Genomic DNA, 24407 nt, shown 5'->3' on the forward strand with positions numbered 1-24407 from the left:
ATTGTTTTTTTGTTCTCTATGTCATTTATTTCTGCTTTAATCCTTGTTATTTCTTTTCTTCTACTTGGTTTAGGATTGGTTTGCTGTTCATTTTCTAGCTTCTTCACTTGATCCATTAGTTCTTTGATTTTGGCTCTTTCTTCCTTTTTAATATATGCATTTAGTGCTATAAATTTCCCCCTCAGCACTGCTTTTGCTGCATCCCATAGGTTTTGGTATGTTGTGTTCTCATTTTCATTCGTCTCTACATATTTAGCAATTTCTCTTGCTATTTCTTCTTTAACCCACTGATTGTTTAGGAGTGTGTTGTTTAACATCCAGATATTTGTGAATTTTCTAAGTCTCTGATGGTTATTGACTTCTTTTTTTTTTTTTTTTTTGTGTGTGTTTATTTATTTTTTATTGAAATATGTTTACATACCATACAATCATCCAAAGTATAAAACAATTGTTCACAGTATCATCACATAGTTGTGCATTCATCACCGCATCAATTTTTGAACATTTTCATTAATCCAAAAAACAAAAATGAGACTAAAAATAAAAGTAAAAATAACACCCAAAACATCCCATACCCCTCCTCCCCCATATTATTCATTTACTTTTTTTTTTTTTTTTTTACAAAACAAATTGTACTTTCGATTGTTTACAGTACCATTACATAGTTGTACATTCATCACCTAAATCAATCCCTGACACCTTCATTAGCACACACACAAAAATAACAAGAATAATAATTAGAGTGAAAAAGAGCAATTGAAGTAAAAAAGAACACTAGGTACCTTTGTCTGTTTGTTTGCTTCCCCTACTTTTCTACACATCCATCCATAAGCTAGACAAAGTGGAGTTTGGTCCTTATGGCATTCCCAATCCCACTGTCACCCCCCATAAGCTACATTTTTATACAACTGTCTTCGAGATTCATGGGTTCTGGGTTGTAGTTTAATAGTTTCAGGTATCCACCACCAGCTACCCCAATTCTTTAGAACCTAAAACAGGTTGTCTAAAGTGTGCGTAAGAGTGCCCACCAGAGTGATCTCTCGGCTCGTTTTGGAATCTCTCTGCCACTGAAGCTTATTTCATTTCCTTTCACATCCCCCTTTTGGTCAAGAAGATGTTCTCCATCCCACGATGCCGGGTCTACATTCCTCCCCGGGAGTCATATTCCACGTTGCCAGGGAGATTCACTTCCCTGGGTGTCTGATCCCACGTAGGGGGGAGGGCAGTGATTTCACCTTTCAAGTTGGCTTAGCCAGAGAGAGAGGGCCACATCTGAGCAACAAAGAGGCATTCAGGAGGAGACTCTTAGGCACAAATACAGGGAGGCCTAGCCTCTCCTTTGCAGCAACCGTCTTCCCAAGGGTAAAACTTATGGTAGAGGGCTCAACCCATCAAACCACCAGTCCCCTATGTCTGTGGTCATGTTAGCAACCATGGAGGTGGGGTAGGCGAATACCCCTGCATTCTCCACAGGCTCCTCAAGGGGGCACTACATCTTTTTTTTTTTTTTTTTTTTCTTTCCCTTGTTTGTCTTTTTTCTTTCTTTTTTTTTTTTTAACTTTCCCTTCTTTTTTCAAATCAACTGTATGAAAAAAAAAGTTAAAAAGAAAACAAACATACAATAAAAGAACATTTCAAAGAGACCATAGCAAGGGAGTAAGAAAAAGACAACTAACCTAAGATAACTGCTTAACTTCCAACATGTTCCTACTTTACCCCAAGAAAGTTACATAATATAGCAACATTTCAGTGAACTTGTGCCTACTACATCCATCAGAAATTAACAGACCATAGTCATTTCTGGGCATCCCCAGAACGTTAAATAGCTTATCTGTTCTTCTTGGATTATTGTTCCCCCTTCCTTAATTGCTCTCTACTGCTAGTTCCCCTACATTCTACATTATAAACCATTTGTTTTACATTTTTCAAAGTTCACATTAGTGGTAGCATATAATATTTCTCTTTTTGTGCCTGGCTTATTTCGCTCAGCATTATGTCTTCAAGGTTCATCCATGTTGTCATATGTTTCACCAGATCGTTCCTTCTTACTGCCGCGTAGTATTCCATCGTGTGTATATACCACATTTTATTTATCCACTCATCTGTTGAAGGACATTTGGGTTGTTTCCATCTCTTGGCAATTGTGAATAATGCTGCTATGAACATTGGCGTGCAGGTATCTGTTCGTGTCACTGCTTTCCGATCTTCCGGGTATATACCGAGAAGTGCAATCGCTGGATCGAATGGTAGCTCTATATCTAGTTTTCTAAGGAACTGCCAGACTGACTTCCAGAGTGGCTGAACCATTATACAGTCCCACCAACAATGAATAAGAGTTCCAATTTCTCCACATCCCCTCCAGCATTTGTAGTTTCCTGTTTGTTTAATGGCAGCCATTCTAACCGGTGTTAGATGGTATCTCATTGTGGTCTTAATTTGCATCTCTCTAATAGCTAGTGAAGCTGAACATTTTTTCATGTGTTTCTTGGCCATTTGTATTTCCTCTTCAGAGAACTGTCTTTTCATATCTTTTGCCCATTTTATAATTGGGCTGTCTGTACTATTGTCATTGAGTTGTAGGATTTCTTTGTATATGCAAGATATCAGTCTTTTGTCAGATACATGGTTTCCAAAAATTTTTTCCCATTGAGTTGGCTGCCTCTTTACCTTTTTGAGAAATTCCTTTGAGGTGCAGAAACTGCTAAGCTTGAGGAGTTCCCATTTATCTATTTTCTCTTTTGTTGCTTGTGCTTTGGGTGTAAAGTCTAGGAAGTGGCCTCCTAATACAAGGTCTTGAAGATGTTTTCCTACATTATCTTCTAGGAGTTTTATGGTACTTTCTTTTATATTGAGATCTTTGGTCCATTTTGAGTTAATTTTTGTGTAGGGGGTGAGGTAGGGGTCCTCTTTCATTCTTTTGGATATGGATATCCAACTCTCCCAGCCCCATTTGTTGAAAAGACCATTATGGCTCAGTTCGGTGACTTTGGGGGCCTTATCAAAGATCAGTCGGCCATAGATCTGAGGGTCTATTTCTGAATTCTCAATTCGATTCCATTGATCTATGTGTCTATCTTTGTGCCAGTACCATGCTGTTTTGGCAACTGTGGCTTTATAATAAGCTTCAAAGTCAGGGAGTGTAAGTCCTCCCACTTCGTTTTTCTTTTTTAGAGTGTCTTTAGCAATTCGAGGCATCTTCCCTTTCCAAATAAATTTGATAACTAGCTTTTCCAAGTCTGCAAAGTAGGTTGTTGGAATTTTGATTGGGATTGCATTGAATCTGTAGATGAGTTTGGGTAGAATTGACATCTTAATGACATTTAGCCTTCCTATCCATGAACATGGAATATTTTTCCATCTTTTAAGGTCCCCTTCTATTTCTTTTAGTAGAGGTATGTAGTTTTCTTTGTATAGGTCTTTTACATCTTTGGTTAAGTTTATTCCTAGGTACTTGATTTTTTTAGTTGCTATTGAAAATGGTATCTTTTTCTTGAGTGTCTCTTCAGTTTGTTCATTTCTAGCATATAGAAACATTACTGACTTATGTGCATTAATCTTGTATCCCGCTACTTTGCTAAATTTGTTTATTAGCTCTAGTAGGTGTATCGTTGATTTCTCAGGGTTTTCTAGATATAAGATCATATCATCTGCAAACAATGACAGTTTTACTTCTTCTTTTCCAATTTGGATGCCTTTTATTTCTTTGTCTTGCCGGATTGCCCTGGCTAGCACTTCCAGCACAATGTTGAATAACAGTGGTGACAGCGGGCATCCTTGTCTTGTTCCTGATTTTAGAGGGAAGGCTTTCAGTCTCTCACCATTGAGTACTATGGTGGCTGTGGGTTTTTCATATATGCTCTTTATCATGTTGAGGAAGTTTCCTTCAATTCCTACCTTTTGAAGTGTTTTTATCAAAAAGGGATGTTGGATTTTGTCAAATGCTTTTTCAGCATCTATTGAGATGATCAATTGATTTTTCCCTTTCGAGTTTTTAATGTGTTGTAATACATTGATTGTTTTTCTTATGTTGAACCATCCTTGCATGCCTGGAATGAACCCCACTTGGTCATGGTGTATGATTTTTTTAATGTGTCTTTGGATTCGATTTGCAAGTATTTTGTTGAGGATTTTTGCATCTATATTCATTAGGGAGATTGGCCGGTAGTTTTCCTTTTTTGTAGCATCTTTGCCTGGTTTTGGTATTAGATTGATGTTAGCTTCATAAAATGAGTTAGGTAGTGTTCCATTTTTTTCAATGTTTTGAAAGAGTTTGAGTAAGATTGGTGTCAGTTCTTTCTGGAAAGTTTGGTAGAATTCCCCTGTGAAGCCATCTGGCCCTGGGCATTTATTTGTGGGAAGATTTTTGATGACTGATTGGATCTCTTTGCTTGTGATGGGTTGGTTGAGGTCTTCTATTTCTTCTCTGGTCAGTCTAGGTTGTTCATATGTTTCCAGGAAATTGTCCATTTCTTCTACATTATCCAGTTTGTTGCCATACAGTTGTTCATAATATCCTCTTATAATTTTTTTAATTTCTTCAGGCTCTGCAGTTATGTCACCTTTTTCATTCATTATTTTGTTTATATGGGTCTTCTGTCTTTTTGATTTTGTCAGTCTAGCTAGGGGCTTGTCAATCTTGTTGATCTTCTCAAAGAACCAACTTTTGGTGATATTTATCCTTTCTATTGTTTTTTTGTTCTCTATGTCATTTATTTCTGCTTTAATCCTTGTTATTTCTTTTCTTGTACTTGGTTTAGGATTGGTTTGCTGTTCATTTTCTAGCTTCTTCAGTTGATCCATTAGTTCTTTGATTTTGGCTCTTTCTTCCTTTTTAATATATGCGTTTAGTGCTATAAATTTCCCCCTTAGCACTGCTTTTGCTGCATCCCATAGGTTTTGGTATGTTGTGTTCTCATTTTCATTCGTCTCTATATATTTAGCAATTTCTCTTGCTATTTCTTCTTTAACCCACTGATTGTTTAGGAGTGTGTTGTTTAACCTCCAGGTATTTGTGAATTTTCTAAGTCTCTGATGGTTATTGACTTCTAATTGTATTCCATTGTGGTCAGAGAATGTGCTTTGAATAATTTCAATCTTTTTAAATTTATTGAGGCTTGTTTTATGTCCCAGCATATGATCTATTCTGGAGAAAGTTCCGTGAGCACTAGAAAAGTATGTGTATCCTGGTGATTTGGGATGTAATGTCCTGTAGATGTCTGTTAAATCTAATTCATTTATCAGATTGTTTAGGTTTTCAATTTCCTTATTGGTCTTCTGTCTGGTTGATCTATCTATAGGAGAGAGTGATGTGTTGAAGTCTCCCACAATTATTGTGGAAACATCAATTGCTTCCTGTAGTTTTGCCAATGTTTCTCTCATGTATTTTGTGGCACCTTGATTGGGTGCATAGACATTTACGATTGTTATTTCTTCTTGCTGAATTGCCCCTTTTATTAGTATGTAGTGGCCTTCTTTGTCTCTCAAAACATCCCTGCATTTGAAGTCTATTTTATCTGAGATTAATATTGCTACACCTGCTTTCTTTTGGCTGTAGCTTGCATGAAATATTTTTTTCCATCCTTTCACTTTCAGTTTCTTTGTGTCCCTGTGTCTAAGATGAGTCTCTTGTATGCAACATATTGATGGTTCATTTTTTTTGATCCATTCTGCGAATCTATATCTTTTAATTGGGGAGTTTAATCCATTTACATTCAACGTTAAAACCGTGAAGGCATTTCTTGAATCGGCCATCTTATCCTTTGGATTATGTTTGCCATATTTTTCCCTCTCTCTATTAATATCCTTTATTGTACCCATACCGAATCTCTTTAGTACTGAACCTTTCTCCAAGTCTCTCTGTCCTGTCTTTGTTTCTCTGTCTGTAGGGCTCCCTTTAGTATCTCCAGTAGGGCAGGTCTCTTGTTAGCAAATTCTCTCAGCATTTCTTTGTCTGTGAAAAATTTAATCTCTCCCTCAAATTTGAAGGAGAGCTTTGCTGGATAAAGTATTCTTGGCTGGAAATTCCTCTCACTCAGAATTTTAAATATATCGTGCCACTGCCTTCTCGCCTCCATGGTGGCTGCTGAGTAGTCACTACTTAGTCTTATGCTGTTTCCTTTGTATGTGGTGAATTGCTTTTCTCTTGCTGCTTTCAGAACTTGCTCCTTCTCTTCTATGTTTGACAGTGTGATCAGTATATGTCTCGGAGTGGGTTTTTTTGGATTTATTCTATTTGGAGTTCGCTGAGCATTTATGATTTGTGTATTTATGTTGTTTAGAAGATTTGGGAAGTTTTCCCCAACAATTTCTTTGAATACTCTTCCTAGACCTTTACCCTTTTCTTCCCCTTCTGGGACACCAATGAGTCTTATATTTGGACGTTTCATATTATCTATCATATCCCTGAGGTCCATTTCGAGTTTTTCAATTTTTTTCCCCATTCTTTCTTTTATGCTTTCATTTTCCATTCTGTCATCTTCCAGGTCACTGATTCGTTGTTCAACTTCCTCTAGTCTTGTACTATGAGTGTCCAGAATCTTTTTAATTTGGTCAACAGTTTCTTTAATTTCCATAAGATCATCCATTTTTTTATTTAGTCTTGCAATATCTTCTTTATGCTCTTCTAGGGTCTTCTTGATTTCCTTCATATCCCGTACTAGGGTCTCATTGTTCATCTTTAGTTCTTTGAGTAGCTGCTCTAGGTGTGTCTCTTCTGGTCTTTTGATTTGGGTGCTTGGGCTTGGGTTATCCATATCGTCTGGTTTTTTCAAATGCTTTATAATTTTCTGTTGTTTTTGGCCTCTTGGCATTTGCTGAACTTGATAGGGTTCTTTCAGGATGTGTAGACCAATTAAAGTCCTTATCTCTAATTTATCAGATCTACAGCTTCGTGGAGTACACTTTCTCTAACTAACCAGCAGGTGGCGTCCACGAGCCACCTGTTCTCCACAAGCCAGTTCTCCCCTGCTGTGCCTTTGTGGTGAGTGGGGGAGTGAGTCTTGTGGGGTCCAATTGGTGTACCAAGCTTGCATGTGTAGTTGGTGTTGCCCGCCCTGTATATGGGGCGTGTTTCTGGGCAGTCAGGGAGGGGGGGTGGCTCTAACAATCAAATCTCCCTGGTGATCCTGGAGTTTTAAAGCTGCTGCAACAGTCTAATCCTTCAGTTCAGTCCTGCCACAGTTTGTCTTTGCCAGTGACCCACAAGTCCTTGGTATTGGCGTATGACTCCTGAGACTTGCAAGTGGGTCCCTCTACCAGGCTGTGCACCCCCTGGTCCTCTGTTGAGGGATGTCTGTGCTATGTCACAGGTGAGTGCCGTCCCCCCAGGGCGGTTCTGGGCTGCTGGGCTGTGTAGGGAGGCTCCCAGTCTGCTGAAATGATGGCTGAATGGGGCTTTGTTAATTCACACTGCTGTACCTTCCCAGCTCTAGGACAATCAGCTGAGGTTGCAGGGAAGGCTAATGTCCACGCCCAGTTTTGTGGAGTGTGCCTGTTATTTGAAGCACTTCGGTCACACTGGGTTGTGTGGGGCAGCTCTGGGCTATGGGGCTGGCGATGGGCAGGAGTGTTTCCTGTCCACCAGGATGATGGCTGTGAGCGGACACCCCCCTTTTCTTGCGAAGTTGTGGTGTTTAGTGAAATTTCTCAGCCACTGGATTATTGCCTTTTGTCTCAGAGCTCTCTTAGTTCTGCTCTTGTCTTGACCTGCCCAAATTGCAAGTCTTTGAAGGTTTCTGTATTGGGCTTCTCAGAGTAATTGTTTTAGAAAAAGAAAAAAGGATTTTTTAAAAAAAAAAAAAGGGCCCTCCTCACAGATCTAATTGGTTACTGAAATGCTAAGAGACAAAGCAATTAGGGCCGTTAAGGAAAGGTCCACAGGGCAGAGAGATCAGCTTTTCTTCTGGATTTGCATATGCGCCTGAGGGCCTGAGCTCTACCCTTCCCCTTTCTATGTTCACCAGAACTCCAAAAATCCTCCGCTTTTATTTTGGAGTTTTTCGTGCTGTTTTTCTCTATGTCTATCTCCTCTCTGCTGGGCTGGCTGCTCTCAGATTCTCTGTTGTCTGGTCTCAGTCTATCTATGGTTGGAGTTTGGATCAGCAGAATGAGTTTCCGATAAGGGCTGCCACTGCAGTTCTCCCTTCTCCTTCGTGGAGCTGACAGCCCCTCCTCCCACGGGACTGAGCCTGGCAGGGAGGGGCGCGGGTCCCCTGGCTGCAAAAACTTACAGATTTCGCTGATCTCAGCAGCTCCACGTTTTCATGAGTGTTGTATGAAGTATGCCCAAAGTCAGATTGCTCTGTGGTGTCCAGTCCACGGAGTTCCTGGCTTTCCACCTACTTTCCTGGAGGAGTAACTAAAACATACAGCTCACCAGTCCGCCATCTTGCCCCGCCTCACATCTTTTACTTCCCTTTTTACATGCTTATCACATTGAACTATAATTACCTGTTTACTTGCCCATCTTCTGCACTTAATTGAGGGTATCAAAAATCGTATTTGACAAATAACTTGCACTCAAAAATTATTCAGTGAGTGAATGAGTCTAGAGACTATATTATCATATAAAATTATTTTCAATCAAAGTTTATTTCATTTATTCTTACTGACTAATCCTCCATAATGCCCCAATTTTTAGAATATAATTTTAGTAGAATTAAATTAAAAAGTACAACAATTATATATCACCTTAAAATACATTGACTATTTGTGTGAAACCTGAAGCCAGACCCCTGGAATTAACAGTATGCAGATGACTGGGTGCTACAAGTTTATTAATTCATGTGTAACTAGTTAGTTAAGCTCAAGTTTTGTTTTCCTAAAAATTTCTGTTGTGCTCTTCCCCAGGGAATGCTGGACTCGATTTGTCTCTGACCACATACTATATAACAAATCATTGGTGAATGAGTTGTTATGGTGAAGGGAGAGTTCTCTTAGTCGTGAAAGAGATCAGTAAACTTGGGAGTAGTATCATTAAGAGAATACAATATCACCTAATACATTATTAGAATACAAACTACTTAATCACTGTGTATGGATTAAAATAAAAACAATGGACTCATTTATAAGCCCGGTCAGAATTTACAGCATGTTTTATTTATAAACAGCATGCAACAAATTTGTCTAAAATCAATTAAAAATCTTAAAATATACATATCTTTTTAATTTAATAAGGATCCAATTATATTTACTGCAATTAGCATTGTTACTACACTTTTTATCTCTTCTATATAACAAGTGATTTGAATAAGAAGGAAAACGAAAAAGAGGTGACTGGGCTTGGGTGGAAACTGAAATTCTGAATATTAAGACAGATAGAGAACCTAAGATGGCAGCTAGGTGAGACAGGGCAAAAAAACACCTCTGGGAAAAATACTAGATAAAAACCAGAAAGTGACCCAGAACATCACTGCCAGCAATGCACCAGCCGGACAAGGTCTGCTAAATCCACAGGGAACTTGCATTTGGTGAAACCAGAGGCTTGCATTCTGAAATGAGTGAGTCGGCTAAAAGTCCTGCGGCCGTGCTGCGGTGTAGGGAAATGGTGGGCTGGCGTTTGGAGATGGACTAGTTCTTAAAAAAAAAAAAGCCCAGGAGTGGCTGCAGATCCAACGGGGAGAGCCATGCAGTGAAGCACGGCGGGAGTGGGCTCAGCTAACACCTCAGTGTCTGGCATGGAGGATACCCCTTCCCACACCCACTGCCGTCTCGAGACCAGAGGAGCAGAGGGGAGCCAAAAGGAGAAAAAAACTGCATTCCTTGCAGCCATCTCCCCAGCGGGCGGGGGATGCTCCTGCCCGGGGCCAGACCCACAGCCCAGAGCCGTGCCAAGAGACCCAGTGTGACAGGGAATCTTTCCCACAGCACTACACACAAGCCACAATATTGGCTGTGGACAGTGGCCTTTAATACACCCATGGCTGATTGTCCCGAAGTGGTGCAAAAAGGGGGAAGTTAACATGTCCCATTCAACCATCTTTGAAGCGGGCTGGGAGTGCCCCTGCACGGCCTAGCAACCCAGGGCTTCCCTGGTGGGCCGGTGTGCACTTGTGACGTGGTGCGGCCCTCCCTCAGCAGAGGTCCTGGAAGAGCACAGCTGGGAAGGGGGAACCACTCGGAAATCCCAGGGACTCTATGCGAATCCGAAGGACTTGTGGGTCAGTGGCAGAGACAATCGGTGGAAAGACTAAAATGAAGGCTTAGGCTCCGGCAATAGCCTTAAATCTCTGGGAACACCTGGTAGGTTTGATTATTAAAGCTGCCCTGCCTGCCTAACCACCCAGACACATGCCCCACATTCAGGGCAGACAGCACCAGCAACACACCAAACTTGCACCAATTGGACCCCACAAGAATCAGATCCCCACACACCACAAAGACAAAGTGGGGGAGAACTGACTTGAGGGGAATAGGTAACTCTCGGACGCCATGGGCTGGTTAGTTAGAGAAAGTGTATGTCACCAAGCTGCAGTTCTGTCAAATTAGGGATCAAGTAAAGCAAATGCCAAGAGGCCAAAAAGAACAGAAATTCTTAAAGCATATGATAAAAGCAGATGATATGGAGAACCCAAACCAAAACACCCAAATCAAAAGATCAGAAGACACACAGTACTTGGCACAATTAAAGAATTACAGACAGGCAACAAGAGCATGGCTCAGGATATAAAGGACATGAAGAAGAGCATAGCACAGGATATAAAGGACATAAAGAAGACCCCAGAAGAGCATAAAGAAGAAATTGCAAGAGTAAATAAAAAAACAGATGATCTTATGGAAATAAAAGAAACTCCTGGCCAAATTAAAAAGACTCTGGATACTCATAATACAAGATTAGAGGAAGTTTAACAACAACTCAGCATCCTTGAGTACCAAAGAACAGAAAATGAAAGAACAAAAGAAAGAATGGGGAAAAAATTGAAATGGATCTCAGGGATATGACAGATAAAATAAAATGTCCAAATTTAAGACTCATTGGTGTTCCAGAAGGGGAAGAAAAGGGTAAAGGTCTAGAAAGAGTATTCAAACAAATTGTTGGGGAAAACTTCCCAAACTTTCTACACAACATAAATACACAAAACATAAATGCCCAGCAAACTCCAAATAGAATAAATCCAAATAAACCCACTCCAAGACATATTCTGATCAGACTGTCAAATATTGAAGAAAAGGAGCAAGTTCTGAAAGCAGCAAGAGAAAAGCAATTCACCACATACAAAGGAAACAACATAAGACTAAGTAGTGACTACTCAACGGCCACCATGGAGAAACGAAGGCAGTGGCATGACATATTTAAAACTCTGAAGAGAGAAAAATTTCCAACCAAGAATACTTTATCCAGCTAAACTGTCCTTCAAATTTGAGGGAGAGCTTAAATTTTTCACAGACAAACAAATGTTGAGAGATTTTGCTAATAAAAGACCTGCCCTACTTCAGATACTAAAGGGAGCCCTACTGACAGAGAAAAAAGCTGAGGGACTTCATCACCAGTAGATCAGTCCTGTAAGAGATGCTAAAGGGATTTGAGCAGGCTGCAAGGAAGGGACACTAAACAATTGACTGAAACTACATGAAGAAATAAAGGGTACCACTAAAGATAACAGGGTAAATACAACTACCAATACTACTGTATTTTTGATTTGTAACTCCACTATTTACTTCCTACAGGATCTAAAATACATAAACTGTAATGATAAATCAGTGGTTTTGGACTCAGTGTAAAATATGTAATTTTTGACAAGAACTACATAAAAGTGGGGGAATGAGGGAGTACAGGAACACAGTTTATGTGTCATATTGAAGTTAAGCTGGTATCAAAGAAAAACAAGATTGCTATAGATTTAAGATGTTAAATTTAAGCTCCATGGTAAACACAAAGAAAGTATCAGAGAATATGACCATAGAGACAAAAAAGTAGAGTAGGGGTTACAAGAAGTGCGGGAAGGGGCAATGGAGAGTTAAGAAATGAGTATAGGTTTTCTGTTTGGGGTGAAGGGAAACTTCTAGAAAGGGATGGTGGGAAGGTGATAGCATTGCAACATTCTAAATGTGATTAATCCCACTAATGGAACGGTAGGGAGGGGATGGAATGGGAAGATTTAGGCTGTATATATGTTTCCACAATTTGAAAAAAAAAAAAGACAGTCTAAATAGATGACAACTGAATGCCAAGGATGATCCTGGATGGGATCTGAGGATGGAGGAGAGGCGGCTCAAAGAGACACAGATGGGACATAAGGAAAAAGGAAAAAAAAAAAAAAAAAATATATATATATATATATATATATATACACACACACACATATATATATATACACACACACATATATATATATATATATATATATAGAATGTAAGCTTTGTATCAAGGTTGAATTTCTTGAACTTCTTAGCTGTGTTTAATGGGATTGCATAAAAGAATGTTCTTGTTCATGGGAAATGTATATGTGAATTATATTGCTTTTTCAAGGATGTGTGCAGGTTCCTCTCATATGTTCAGAAGACAGAGCAATAGATGATGGATGATAGGGAGGGAGGGAGGGAAAGAAAGAAATGGTGGTGTGACAGGATGTTAAAGGTGGTGGATCGGGGTATCAGGGGAGGGGGGTTGGGGTATGCTGGAGTTCTATGTATTGGGTTTGTACTTTTTCTGCAACTGTTCCTGTAAGTTTGAATTTATCTCAAAATAAAATTTCGTATAAAAAAAAAAAGAAAAGCAGGGATACACTTTATTCTTTTCTCTATTTCTCACAGGCAAAAATAATGTTTAAAATGTAACATTTTAGATAAATATACTTGCCTTTATAATAACATTTCTTAGCTTGGCCTTAAATAAAACTAGCAACTTCACTTTTACAAAAAAAAAAAAAAAAAAAAAAAAGACATAATATTCAAGGGAAATAATGAAAATAAGACAAATCACGTACAGGTAGCAGAAACAGCTAACTTAAGCTGATCTGCTCAAATAAATGAGCTAGAATGTAAATTCCATGACAGCAGGCATCTTTGTTTTCTTTAATGTCTAATCATAAAGTGCCTAGAATGTGTTTTATAATTATTTGATATGAATGAATATTAAAGTATTATTCTGTGGAAAATCAAATTTATTTAAAACTCATAGGGATATGTGGGAATTTATAAGGGTAAATTACCTTGAAAATACAATGGATGGCAACATAAAGGTAGTCATTAAAATAGCTTTTAAAACTATATGCACCAGGTGCTGACACCATTAAGGCAGTATGCCTCATAATCCAAACAAAGTTGGAGGTGCTAGCTATACACTTCACAGATATACATTTGAAAATGCAAAGACAGTATTAAGTGAAAAGACTAAGGTGCAGAATGTAAATACATTATTATCTCATTTGTGTAAAACTTTGAGAAATGAACCTGGAGGGAAGAAATATACACATACATATGTACATTAAAATATGTATTATATATTATATATATATTTTTGGAATAGTTGAATTTTTTACCATGCTCGTGTATTAAAAGAATTCAAAATTTAAAAATAATTAAGAGGGAAAAAAGACAAGACAGAGCTGATTACACTATTCTGTTTAATACAACTGATTTTAGACTGATATTCTTCTAGAAGGCAATAAAGTGAATAGAAGCTCTGGAACATTTTTAAGGGAATATAAAGATATAGGTTCAAGATACAAAAGAAGGCTCAAGCCATTACTTAACATGCCAAGTAAAATTTAGGTGTACAGGCCATCCTTAATTTGCAAAATAAAGCAAACTGCTTTTATAGCGGCAAAAAACATTTTGTAAATGGTTAGTTTTTAAACACAACTTTAAAAAAAATACTTTTGAAATAGTTTTTGAAAACAATTTATATTAATGACTTCTCTTCTAGCTTTACAATTCAACAAGTGATTTTCGATGTGTTTTTACTATGCTTACTGGTGCTCATCAAACACCAATGAAATGCATTATTTCAACATATAAACAATATAAAATTATACTTGTATGGAATATTATAATTCACAAAGCATGTTCAGACATGGTTTCATTATATTTAAAGTTTTTAATTGCAAGAATTAGAAATAAATTAAGCTATAGTGTCAATGAATTTCTGAAACATTTTTACATATTTTACATAAAGTTTATAAGCCTGTTTCAAAATTACTTACTAATTTGAAGTGGGAAAATAGTATCTGACAGAGATTTACTTTGGGGCTAACCTTTCCAAGGTAAACACATTCTATTTCCAAAGATGGAAATTTAATTTTGAGAAAAATAACCAAAAAGCAGAGGGGTGGTATTACAGTTTAAATATATACATATATAAGCTAGATACATGTACATGAATGAAAAACAATTTTATCTTTTTCCTCTCAACAACCCTATGAATAAACAGTGAAAGTACACTTATTTCTGTATAAGGTGATGAAATTGGGGCTCAGAGACAAGGTCACAGAGTAAGTGGCAGAGCCAACTCTTAAGGCCCTCAACTCTTCTGTCCATTAGGCTAACTTCTTCTCTCTAGAGATTTTCTTTCCCCCACCTCCTTGATACTGCAAAAACTCATTAATATAGTCTTCACATTCTTCAGCCCTCTTTTCAATGACAGTTTTATAGCAGTAGTAAAGTTAAAAAGAAACAAAGCTCATTCTTTCATCTATTAATTTCAAGAAATATTTATGGAATACACACTTCATGGCAGGACATTGAGGAAAAAAAAGTTTGATATAACACAGTTCCTGTCCAACAAGAATTCAGGCTAGTGAAGGGATCAGATATTGAAAAAATCATTATAATTCAATATAAATAAATAACAGTGGCAGTAAAAAACATGGGGCTGTTACATAAACTTTTTGAGTTTCACCAGAGTTCACATATTGACCCCATTACCAACAAAGAAGATGCAACTAAAGTTTGAGGTCCTATAAAAGAATCTCCAAAAGCCTATTCATTTAAAACATTTACTATTATTTTTTTGAAGAACAAAAATGTTTCAGATCATTAATAAAATTAATCTAAGTGATTATGCTGTTAATTCTTAGTTATGAAGGAGCTGATTATCTAAGACATTTGTCTTTTTGTCCTCTTCATGCTGTCTACCTCATGGTTATTACATAACAAGCAAAAGTTAGGAATATGGCAGTAGCAGCAACAAGATTCAGTTCCACTGACTTAACTAGTTCCTAACAGCTGTGGTAGCAGGCTTGAAAAAAGTGGAACAAGAGCTTGTTAATATTTTAAGCAAGGATGTTTGAGTAATAGAACAGTACCTGATCTTCCCAGCTGTTTTGTCTATAGATTGTCTAATTTTCCTAGAGAATTGAAAGACAGATGACAGCAGTAGATTATCTCCCATGACCTGAAACATACAAAGAAAAAAGCAGACATTAAAGTATTACAACAGTATTATGTAACCTTGAAAAACACTAGTCATAACTCACTATATTTATGGGTACTTAATATCTACTCTAATTTTAATAAACGATCATTGAAAAATATAACCACAGTAATGTGTAACTAATTTGAGAAAAAGAAATAAATACTAACTTTGTTATATAACTTGTCAAGTTTGCATATTATTTTGGTAATGACACTTTAAAAAAAATCCATTTTATCCTATGTTCAATTACTATCCCTGCCATGCATACCTCAATTTCAAATTAACTCAAAAAAGGAAAGATATAAAAAGTTTATAGCACTAAATTTATTATTCAGTCTTACACCAAATAATATGAATACAGAAATCAAGAATGTTATCCTTGCTCTCTAAGATGGTCTAGTGAGAGAGATTAAAAAAAAAATTTCCTCACAGTAAGTTTTGATAATGGGAGGTGGTACCACCCCAGTTTGAGATTCACCAGTTAAACAAGCGGTCAGCAAACTTTTGCAGAGTCAGACAGTAAAGATTTAGGCTTTGAAGGCAATATGGTTTCTGTCACAAATACTTAACACTCCTGTTATAGCATGAAAGCAGACATAGATCCTATGCAAATAAATGGGCATGGCTGTATTTTAATAAAGCTTAATATACAACAACAGAAAACAGGTTGGATTTGGCTTGAGGGCTGTAATTTACCAAGCCCTCGCCTAAACCATGAAAGGCACAGCTGGTATAGTACACTAGAAAAAAACACTGAATTTGGGACTAGATGTAGGGTCTAAAATCAGCTCTTTATTCTGATAGAACTGTATTCAGGCTCTGTAATATCCAGAAAATAAGACATGGTTCTGGATAGTAAGAAGTTTTAAAGACCACTAAGAGATATTAGCAATATATAGAAAATACTATTAAATATTTTATATGAAAGTATGTAAGTAAGTGCTAAATTTCGTGACTCAGGGCTTTAAGAGTTCCAGTGACAGGGAATTCAATGAAGTATGGTATAAATAAGGAAGCCATTACGGAAAAACTGAAACTTGAGAATGACAAGGATTTGAATTTAGAGGATAAAAGGTCATTTCCGATGTTAAAAGCAATATAAACAAAGGCAATGAAAGGGTAAATAGATAACAACGGTATTTTATGGGCCTTGAAGAAACAAGTCAAATAAGGATGGAAAGAGTGAGAAAGGGCAGGACAGTCCAAGAGAAGATTATAATACAGAATAGAATAGCTCTCTTTTCTACCCCCAAAAGAGTGTAGTTCAGTACCACAATGTATGGAAAATACTAAATAAATTTCTGATATTAATCTTGATATATATCTCCAGCCTGAATGACAAATTCCGGGAAAATTATTCATTCTTTAAATTCAGTAAGAATGATTCTGTTGCTCAATAAGCAATCAAGTAGCTTGATTTACTTAGGCAAGGGAGAAGATTCTGAGGGCAGACTCCCTTGTTTCAAAAACTGGCTCTACCATGTTTCTGGGATGAGTGTATAATTACATAGCTTATATGGTGTGACCGTGTAATTGTAGAAAATCTTGTGGCTCACACTCCCTTTATCCAGTGTAGGGACAGACAGGTCGAAAAATGGGGACAAAAAGTAAATGAATAATAGAGAGGATGGGTTGCTTTGGGTGTTCTTTTTTACTTTTATTATCTTTTTTGGAGTAATGAAAATGTTCAAAAATTGTGATTACTGCATAACTATATGACGATACTGTGAACAACTGACTGTACACTTTGGATGATTGTATGGTATGTGACTATATCTCAATAAAATTGCAAGGGTAAAATAAAACAACTGGCTCCAATACTTCCTACCTATGCCATGCCTTGGGCAAGTTGCTTTACCTTTCTGGGCCTTAATTTCCTCATTTGTAAAAGGCAGACAGTAATGGCACCTATCTCGTAGTGTTGTAAAGATTAAATGACTTTTTCTGTTTTTACCAATCTCTACAAAGCCTGGAATACCTGTTGATAGCCTCCCCACTTATAGGGAGGAGTCAGGTGAATATTTATTAAAAAATAAATATACCACTTTTTTTCTAATTCGTAGTCTTTTTGAATAACTATTTCACTTGATGTATATATTATGGTTTACTTACTTCATCCCTGCTCCATGTTCTCCGCCTTGTAATTGTTAAGTGATCAGGAGTCTCTGCTGATTGAGGTCTTGAATCATTAGAACGACAGTTGTTTCCTTCTGGAGGTTTAGAATGAATTAATGGAGGGATTTTTCGGAAGTTGAGGCTTTCATCAAAAACACGATCAACCAACTAACAGGACAAAAGCAAACACATATGAGAACATAGTAATGTAGAAAAGTACAGATATTGACATTATAATTTTTATGATTAGACAGAAGTTAATCCATAATTAAGTAGTAATAGAAGCATATCTTCAATAAACCAATTACTCTTTCTTTTTCTAAGCACTTCAAAGGTATTTGCTTTATAAAATAGATGTTCATCTACATAGATTTTATTTTCAAAATCCAAACTATATAACTATGTTAAATCTGATTCTTCTATGGATAGACTTCCTCCACAATGGAAAACAAATGGTAAATTTTAAAAATTGAGTCATATAAATGGACAATGAGTTCATTTTACTCAAATAATGTTTTTTTCTTTTAGTTTCCTCTCATTTTTTTCCTCCCCCTTCTCCCAATCCAGGTGCCAATTTTTTTTTCACAAGGTACATACATTTCAAGTTCCAATTTAGTTTACAAAAGGAAAAAACTTTGAATCCACAAAATAAGTATTTCAATCTTAGATAAACTTTTAACAAAGCTAAAGAAATTACATATTCTGATAAAAATGATATACTGCCACCTACAGTGCAAATTATACACATACAATCCAAAGTAACCCAGGTTTACTGAAGAGGGAATAAATTCTAGTACAATATTTTGAAATAAAACAAAAATGAAAAATGGAAGTCTTATTGAATGAAATGTTAGAATAATTTTACTGGATCAGAGTGAATGTATAATCATGTTAGGCAAAATTCAGTTAGACAGCTGAGAAAATAATATCATTTTAAATGTACCAGAAGAATTGTGTATGTCTTGCCACCAAAAAGATTCTGTTTTTCCCAATAAGGATGATAAATTTATATACATTTACAATTGATCAATGTGGTAACAAAACTACACAAAGACTAACAAAACGCAAGTTACTAAATTAAGACAACATAAGAAGGGGTAAAAAAAATACACTTAAAAAAAAGTGACTATTAAAGAACTACATTAAAATAGGAATATGACAAAAAGCAACCAAAGAAAATATTATTAGCACAATTTACCAGAATTAAATTTGTCAAAAAGGCTAGTAATTTTTGGCTACTATTTAGAGCATTATTTTACAAAATTAAGGAAGTGGAATCATCTATATTTGAGGCCGGCAAAATTTTTCAGTCAAGGGCCAGATAATAGTTTAGGTTTTCTCTTAGTCTCTTCTCTCAAATACTCAATTCCGCCATTGTCGCACAAAAGCAGTAAGTGTGGCTGTCTTCTTATAAAACTTCTCATAAAACTTTATTAATGGATGCTGCAATTTGAATTTCATATAATTTTCATGTCATGAAATATTATTCTTCTGGTATTTTTCCAACCATTTAATAATGTAAAAATCATTCCTAGCTTTGGAGTTGTACAAAAACAGAAGACAAGCTATAGCTTGCTGATCTGTAAACTACAAAAATTCATTCTTTCACATGCCAATCCTTTCATTTCTGCCCTACATCAAGATGGTCAGTATGACCACAGAGTACTATTCAGTTTGTGTTACATGGTAAAGGCACCTTTATCAAATTTTGGTTTGCTTTTCAGATACCATTTATATTCATATTTTAAGTGAAGCTACAGATCACTAATGAGCAGGCAAAGTGCTTATTTCTAAAAATAGTTTACAGCTTCATGTTAATAGTAGACCAAATGTCAGCCTTTACTAGGTTTTGTTACAAAAATGTAAAAAAAAAAAAATGGTAAGGAAAAGTTGGAAAATGCAGAGCTTTATGCAAATGGGGAGGGCTGATAAAACTAAAATAAACCAAGCAAAAAGCTAAAAGCAAAAGAAATAAAGAAAAGAAAGAACCTTATGCATTTCTCCATGAAGATCTCCTACCTCTTCTCTAGTGTCTATGGCAGAGCCAGGGGTGGTGGCAGCAGTGCTTACTGTGGTACTAGGGGCAGTGCCTGACGAAGTCACTGAATCTATCTCTCCTGCTACATCGTTGATTTCCCGAGCAATGAGAGCAAGATCTTGGCTGATCCTGGTAATAATTTTAGAAAAGAAGTTTAATCCCTTTCAAATAACAGCTCTAGAAACAATCATTTATGATAGAATCAGTTATATACATTGAATTCAAATTAAAGAAGATCTGTACCCCAAATGAAAAATTCTTTGAAAATGATATTAAGTATTTTGATACTCAAAGTCTTGAAACTTTATTTTCACAAAGTAATATTAATGAAACTAAATTCCAAATAATTTACAAGATACCCTCTTGAAATATATTTTTAAACACCCTGAAGTAGTGCTAGGTCTTTAAAATACACTGTTAGTGTTAATGACTAGCATTTTATATCACAGGTGTTCTTAAACTTAGGGGTGGTAGATAGAATTCAAGGGGTCCATGAACTTGGATGAGAAAAAAAAACTGACAACTTTATTTTCACTAACCTCAACTGAAGTTTAGCATTTGTTTCAATTATAAATATGGACAACAAACCACAGTGATATTACCAATATAGTGGTGATTTCTGTCATTAACAGAAATCACGTAGTTGCTACAGGTATCTCAACATAAAATTTATGCTCAACATTACTTCAAGATTATTTTAGTCATTATACCGACAAAAATAATGCTTTAGTTAATATAATACCATATATTACTAAATCAAATATTTTGATAACTGTATTTCAATATAATTGGATTCCTTTATAATAAACATTTTATATCTATGCATTTAGAAGCATTGTTCTAAGAAGAGCTCCATAAGTTTCACCAGAGTGCGAAAGGGGTACCAAGAAAGTTAGAACTCTGACATAGCACTTTATGCTATGCAAAGCACTTTACTGGAATTGTGGCATTTGAGGTTCACAAAATAGGACTTATCTTACTGATTTTATGAATGAGTACTACTGATTTTATGAATGAGTACACATCCTCAGAGAAGCTGAGTGACTTGCTCATAACCACACAACTTAAAATTGATTAAGATTTTAAGACCAGATTCCAGGTTTAGAGCTCATTTCCATAAAGTCATAAAAACAGAACTAAATAATTATCAGTGATAATCAAAGAAGAAAATATAAATTTTCCTTTAGCATTATTTTTTTAAGAGGGAGAAACATAAAAAAATCTACCACTCATATTCTTGCTTTTCTCAAAAGTTCCTTCAAATCATTGTGACTTGAAAGCTTTCCATGCTATGCATTCACTGCACATGAACTCAATTTGGTTGCTTCCTTACGGAAGGTTTTGGAATGATAGAATATACTTAAAAGTACATGAAAAAGCTTCTGTAACTTTTCCAAAGTAAGTTCAAAGTAACATTTTTTAACATATAAAATGTGAGTCTGAAAGACTTTCATGGAATTCAGTAATTGCATGAAAACTTAATTACAGATTTAAAAAGAGACACTAAATTGAAGCTTATGGCACCACAGGCACAATCTGTGGTTAATTAATATATGGTTTATAAAAAATGACAGATGGTTAATCCATCTTTTATTTCCTGATACAAAAATGTAGGGGGGAAACCAACAAATATTTACTGAGCCCTTACTATGTGCCAGGCACTGTGCCAGGCCTTAAGGGCTACAATGGTGAAGAAGGCAGACAGGGTCCCGGCCCTCATGGAGCATAGAATAAAAATGAGCACTATTATAAAGAAGCTTCATATTTATTATCTCATCTAATTCTCACAACTAGATCCTAAGAGATATTAATCATCTCATTTTACAGATGACAAAAATTAGGCTTAAGGGAGGTTATGTGACCACTGTATTGGCAAAGGTTACAAATAGTAAGTGGCGTAACTGGGTCTTTTTATTATGACATGCTCTCTCTCACATTATCGTTTCAGCTATGTATTTTAAAAAACTGGTTAACTGTTGCTGTCATTCTTTTGAGAAGGGGTTTAAAGGCTTCCCTTAGATAATATATTCAATTCTTACAATTTCCTGAAATAAATGAACTAAGATGAGAAACAGGATTGCCAACCTAAACGAGATTAAAAGTGTGTAAGCATCAGCTTATTCAAAAATCTATTTGTCTTTTAAAGCTTGTATGCAGACATTTTACACAATGAAGCTTCTGATATTTATGTTTAGAAAAAACAGGAAACGGCAATCTCAGTAACATGTTATGCACTAAAAATTGGACTAAATGAGTATCTCAAGGAATACAAACAAATAATGTTCTGTTGCTGAGCACCCCAAAAAAGTCATCTTTTAATTTACAAGTCTGTTGTATATTTCCCAGCTGTTTCTTTGCACGGCAATTGCTATCTTAAACATGACTCAATAATATAAACTATTAAATTAGTTTAAATCCACATTGCTTAAAAATCTCAGCACCTACTAAAACAGTATTTGGAATTCTTAAAGGTAAATACAGTTATCAAAGAAAAAATAAATCCAAGTTATTGAATATCTTCCAAGGAGCAATACTAGATTTATGACTCAATACAGAGTATGGCTGTTAAAATAAATCTAAGCTTTCAAACTAATTTAATAATGCTTCTAGATAACATTTAATTGGACTATTTTATAACAATTCAAATGGGAATTAGATAATCTTCCACTATAATTTTTGAGTTAAATATATTTTATTTGGTTATCTGTAAAGGTGGTATTGTGGGTGGTACTGCTTTGTTTTCCCTAATATTCATAAAACCAGTAAAATCTATAAAACTCCTACTGGAGGCAAATTTATACCTATGATATAATAAATAAAATTATTTCTCAAATGCTATTTAGTTTGTGATTCACAGCTATCTGAAAATAGTCACATGTTAAGCTAACTTACAACTACCTTGTATGAATATGAAACATTAACGTTACCTTTCCTTCCATACTTTCTATTCTGCCCTTCCTAGCCCCACTCCCCACCTTTTTTCCCCTTAAAAACAAACCAAAACAAAACAAAACAAAGCTTCTTTGGGTTTGAGATTTATGGGTAGAGAACAGACCTTAAAAAGTTAATCCCCAAAGGCAGTGTTTATTACCAGCACAATTCTACTGATAAACTAGGAGGGAAAGGTACCAAATAATTACAGGTTAAATGGCCTGGCCTTAAATTCCTTTTAGAGATAAGGAAAGCACATATTCACAAAATAGAACCCAGTGAAAAACATAATGGTTAACCCTTGTTCACTTTTCTTTTTTGATTATAATTCTTTTCGGTTTGGGGGAATGGGAGTGGGTATGACCCAGAAGACTAAGTCTTTCTAGTTTGGGGTAGAGAGCTTGGGAGGGAGGCCTCCTGAGACGAGGCAGATATACACTATAGTTCCCTCACAGTTACTACTTGAGCTTCTGCAGATGCACATATTCTCCATGGAAAGTGGAAAAATGATGAAACAAAAGCAAGGCCTACTGTTGCCAGCTGTGTCCAGAAGAATAAAAAAACATGTCAAGATTCTCTCACTACAGGCATTTTGTACACATAATGATCCAGGGGTCCTGAAGCACATATATGCCCTGCCTCTAACTAGAACAGTTGTTTTAAAATGCTTCAAGAATTATTCTAATAAAGAAGCTACTACAGATTCTAAAACAAAAATGTTTTAAGCAGCAAAATGAGCCTAGAAGGGCATGTTCTCCAAGAATAAAAGCAATTACAAGTGAATAGTCATTAAAACCAAAAAACCTAAACATCACTAATGAGCCAGGAAAAACACAGTTCACACAATTTACAGAAGTCAGCAGAATACAGACAAAAAGGTAAACACCAATAAACTATGGTAAAAGTTTTTTTTTTTTAATTAAAGCATTTATGGACTATTATACATAAGTTCTTTAATAATGTGACCAAATATAAAACTGAAGCTTAGAGTCTTAAAAGTAAAGGCAGAAATAATTTTAGCATGTATATAGTGAAAATGTTTAGATAACATCTAAGATAAGGATACTGCCATAAAATTTAATCTCACAAACTTAAAAAAACAAAACCTTGTATTTTAATGGCTATAATATCTGTTGAAACATAATTTCTCTTAATGTACAACCACAATAAGTCATCAATAAAAAATTCCATCTCTAGCATGACTTTTACTTATTTTATATAATCTAAAGCTTATAATAAACAGAGCTAAAATTAAAAATAAGCATATTTTAATTATTAAAGAAAAAGGGTTGATTTGAACTTACTGTACATAATGACCTCATAAGTATGAGTAACATCTGCCAAGACTAATTCTCCCCAGAGAACATTAGTAACACAACGTCTTCAACAAGTACACTACTATTTCTTCGCAAGTTGAAAGGAAAGTAATCAGTAGTTGTGGTAGTTTGAGGCTGTTATACATAAGCACATATATGCCCTGCCTCTAACTAGAATAGAATAGTACCCAGAGAAGGTCATGTTTTAAAAATCCATTCCTGTGGGTATAGACCTATTGTGAGTGGGACCTATTGGTTAGGTTGTTTCAATTGAGATTGGTGGGTCTTAATCCTTTTACTGGAGTCCTTCATTAGAGGATAAGACACATACAGAAGCAGAAAAATGAAACCAAGAGAAACATACAGAAAGAAGTCCCAGAGAAGCTGAGAGACAAGGACACACCCACAGAAGCAGAGAGAGGAAGCCACTGAAGCCAGAAGCTGAAAGCAATGAAACCCGGGAGAGAAGGACCAGCAGACACTGGCCACGTGCCTTCCCACATGACAGAGGTGTCCCTGATGCCAGCAGCCTTTCATCAGAGAAGGTATCCTTCTGTTGATGCTTTAATTTGGACATTTTCATGGCCTTAGAATTGCAATTTGTAAACTAATAAATCCCCATTCTTAAAAGCCAATCCATTTCTGGTATACTGCA

At 36.0% G+C, this 24407-nt stretch overlaps 1 protein-coding gene across 13 annotated transcripts in view; it reads right to left on the reverse strand.

The window, feature by feature from the left end:
* CEP170 (centrosomal protein 170) overlaps positions 1-24407 on the reverse strand; it is a 183741-nt gene that overhangs the window by 18350 nt on the left and 140984 nt on the right. For 8 of the 13 annotated variants that reach the window (XM_037822184.1, XM_037822171.1, XM_037822129.1 and 5 more), the window contains 3 exons: positions 19457-19634; positions 17465-17635; positions 15243-15331 (listed from right to left, as the gene is read on the reverse strand). In XM_037822184.1, coding sequence (XP_037678112.1) covers positions 15243-15331; positions 17465-17635; positions 19457-19634 — 438 coding nt within the window. The remainder of the gene's footprint in view (positions 1-15242; positions 15332-17464; positions 17636-19456; positions 19635-24407) is intronic. The other 5 variants (XM_037822177.1, XM_037822156.1, XM_037822123.1 and 2 more) reach the window with 2 other exon arrangements.

The sequence above is a fragment of the Choloepus didactylus genome, chromosome 2 (assembly GCF_015220235.1).
Source record: "Choloepus didactylus isolate mChoDid1 chromosome 2, mChoDid1.pri, whole genome shotgun sequence".
NCBI lineage: Eukaryota > Metazoa > Chordata > Mammalia > Pilosa > Megalonychidae > Choloepus > Choloepus didactylus.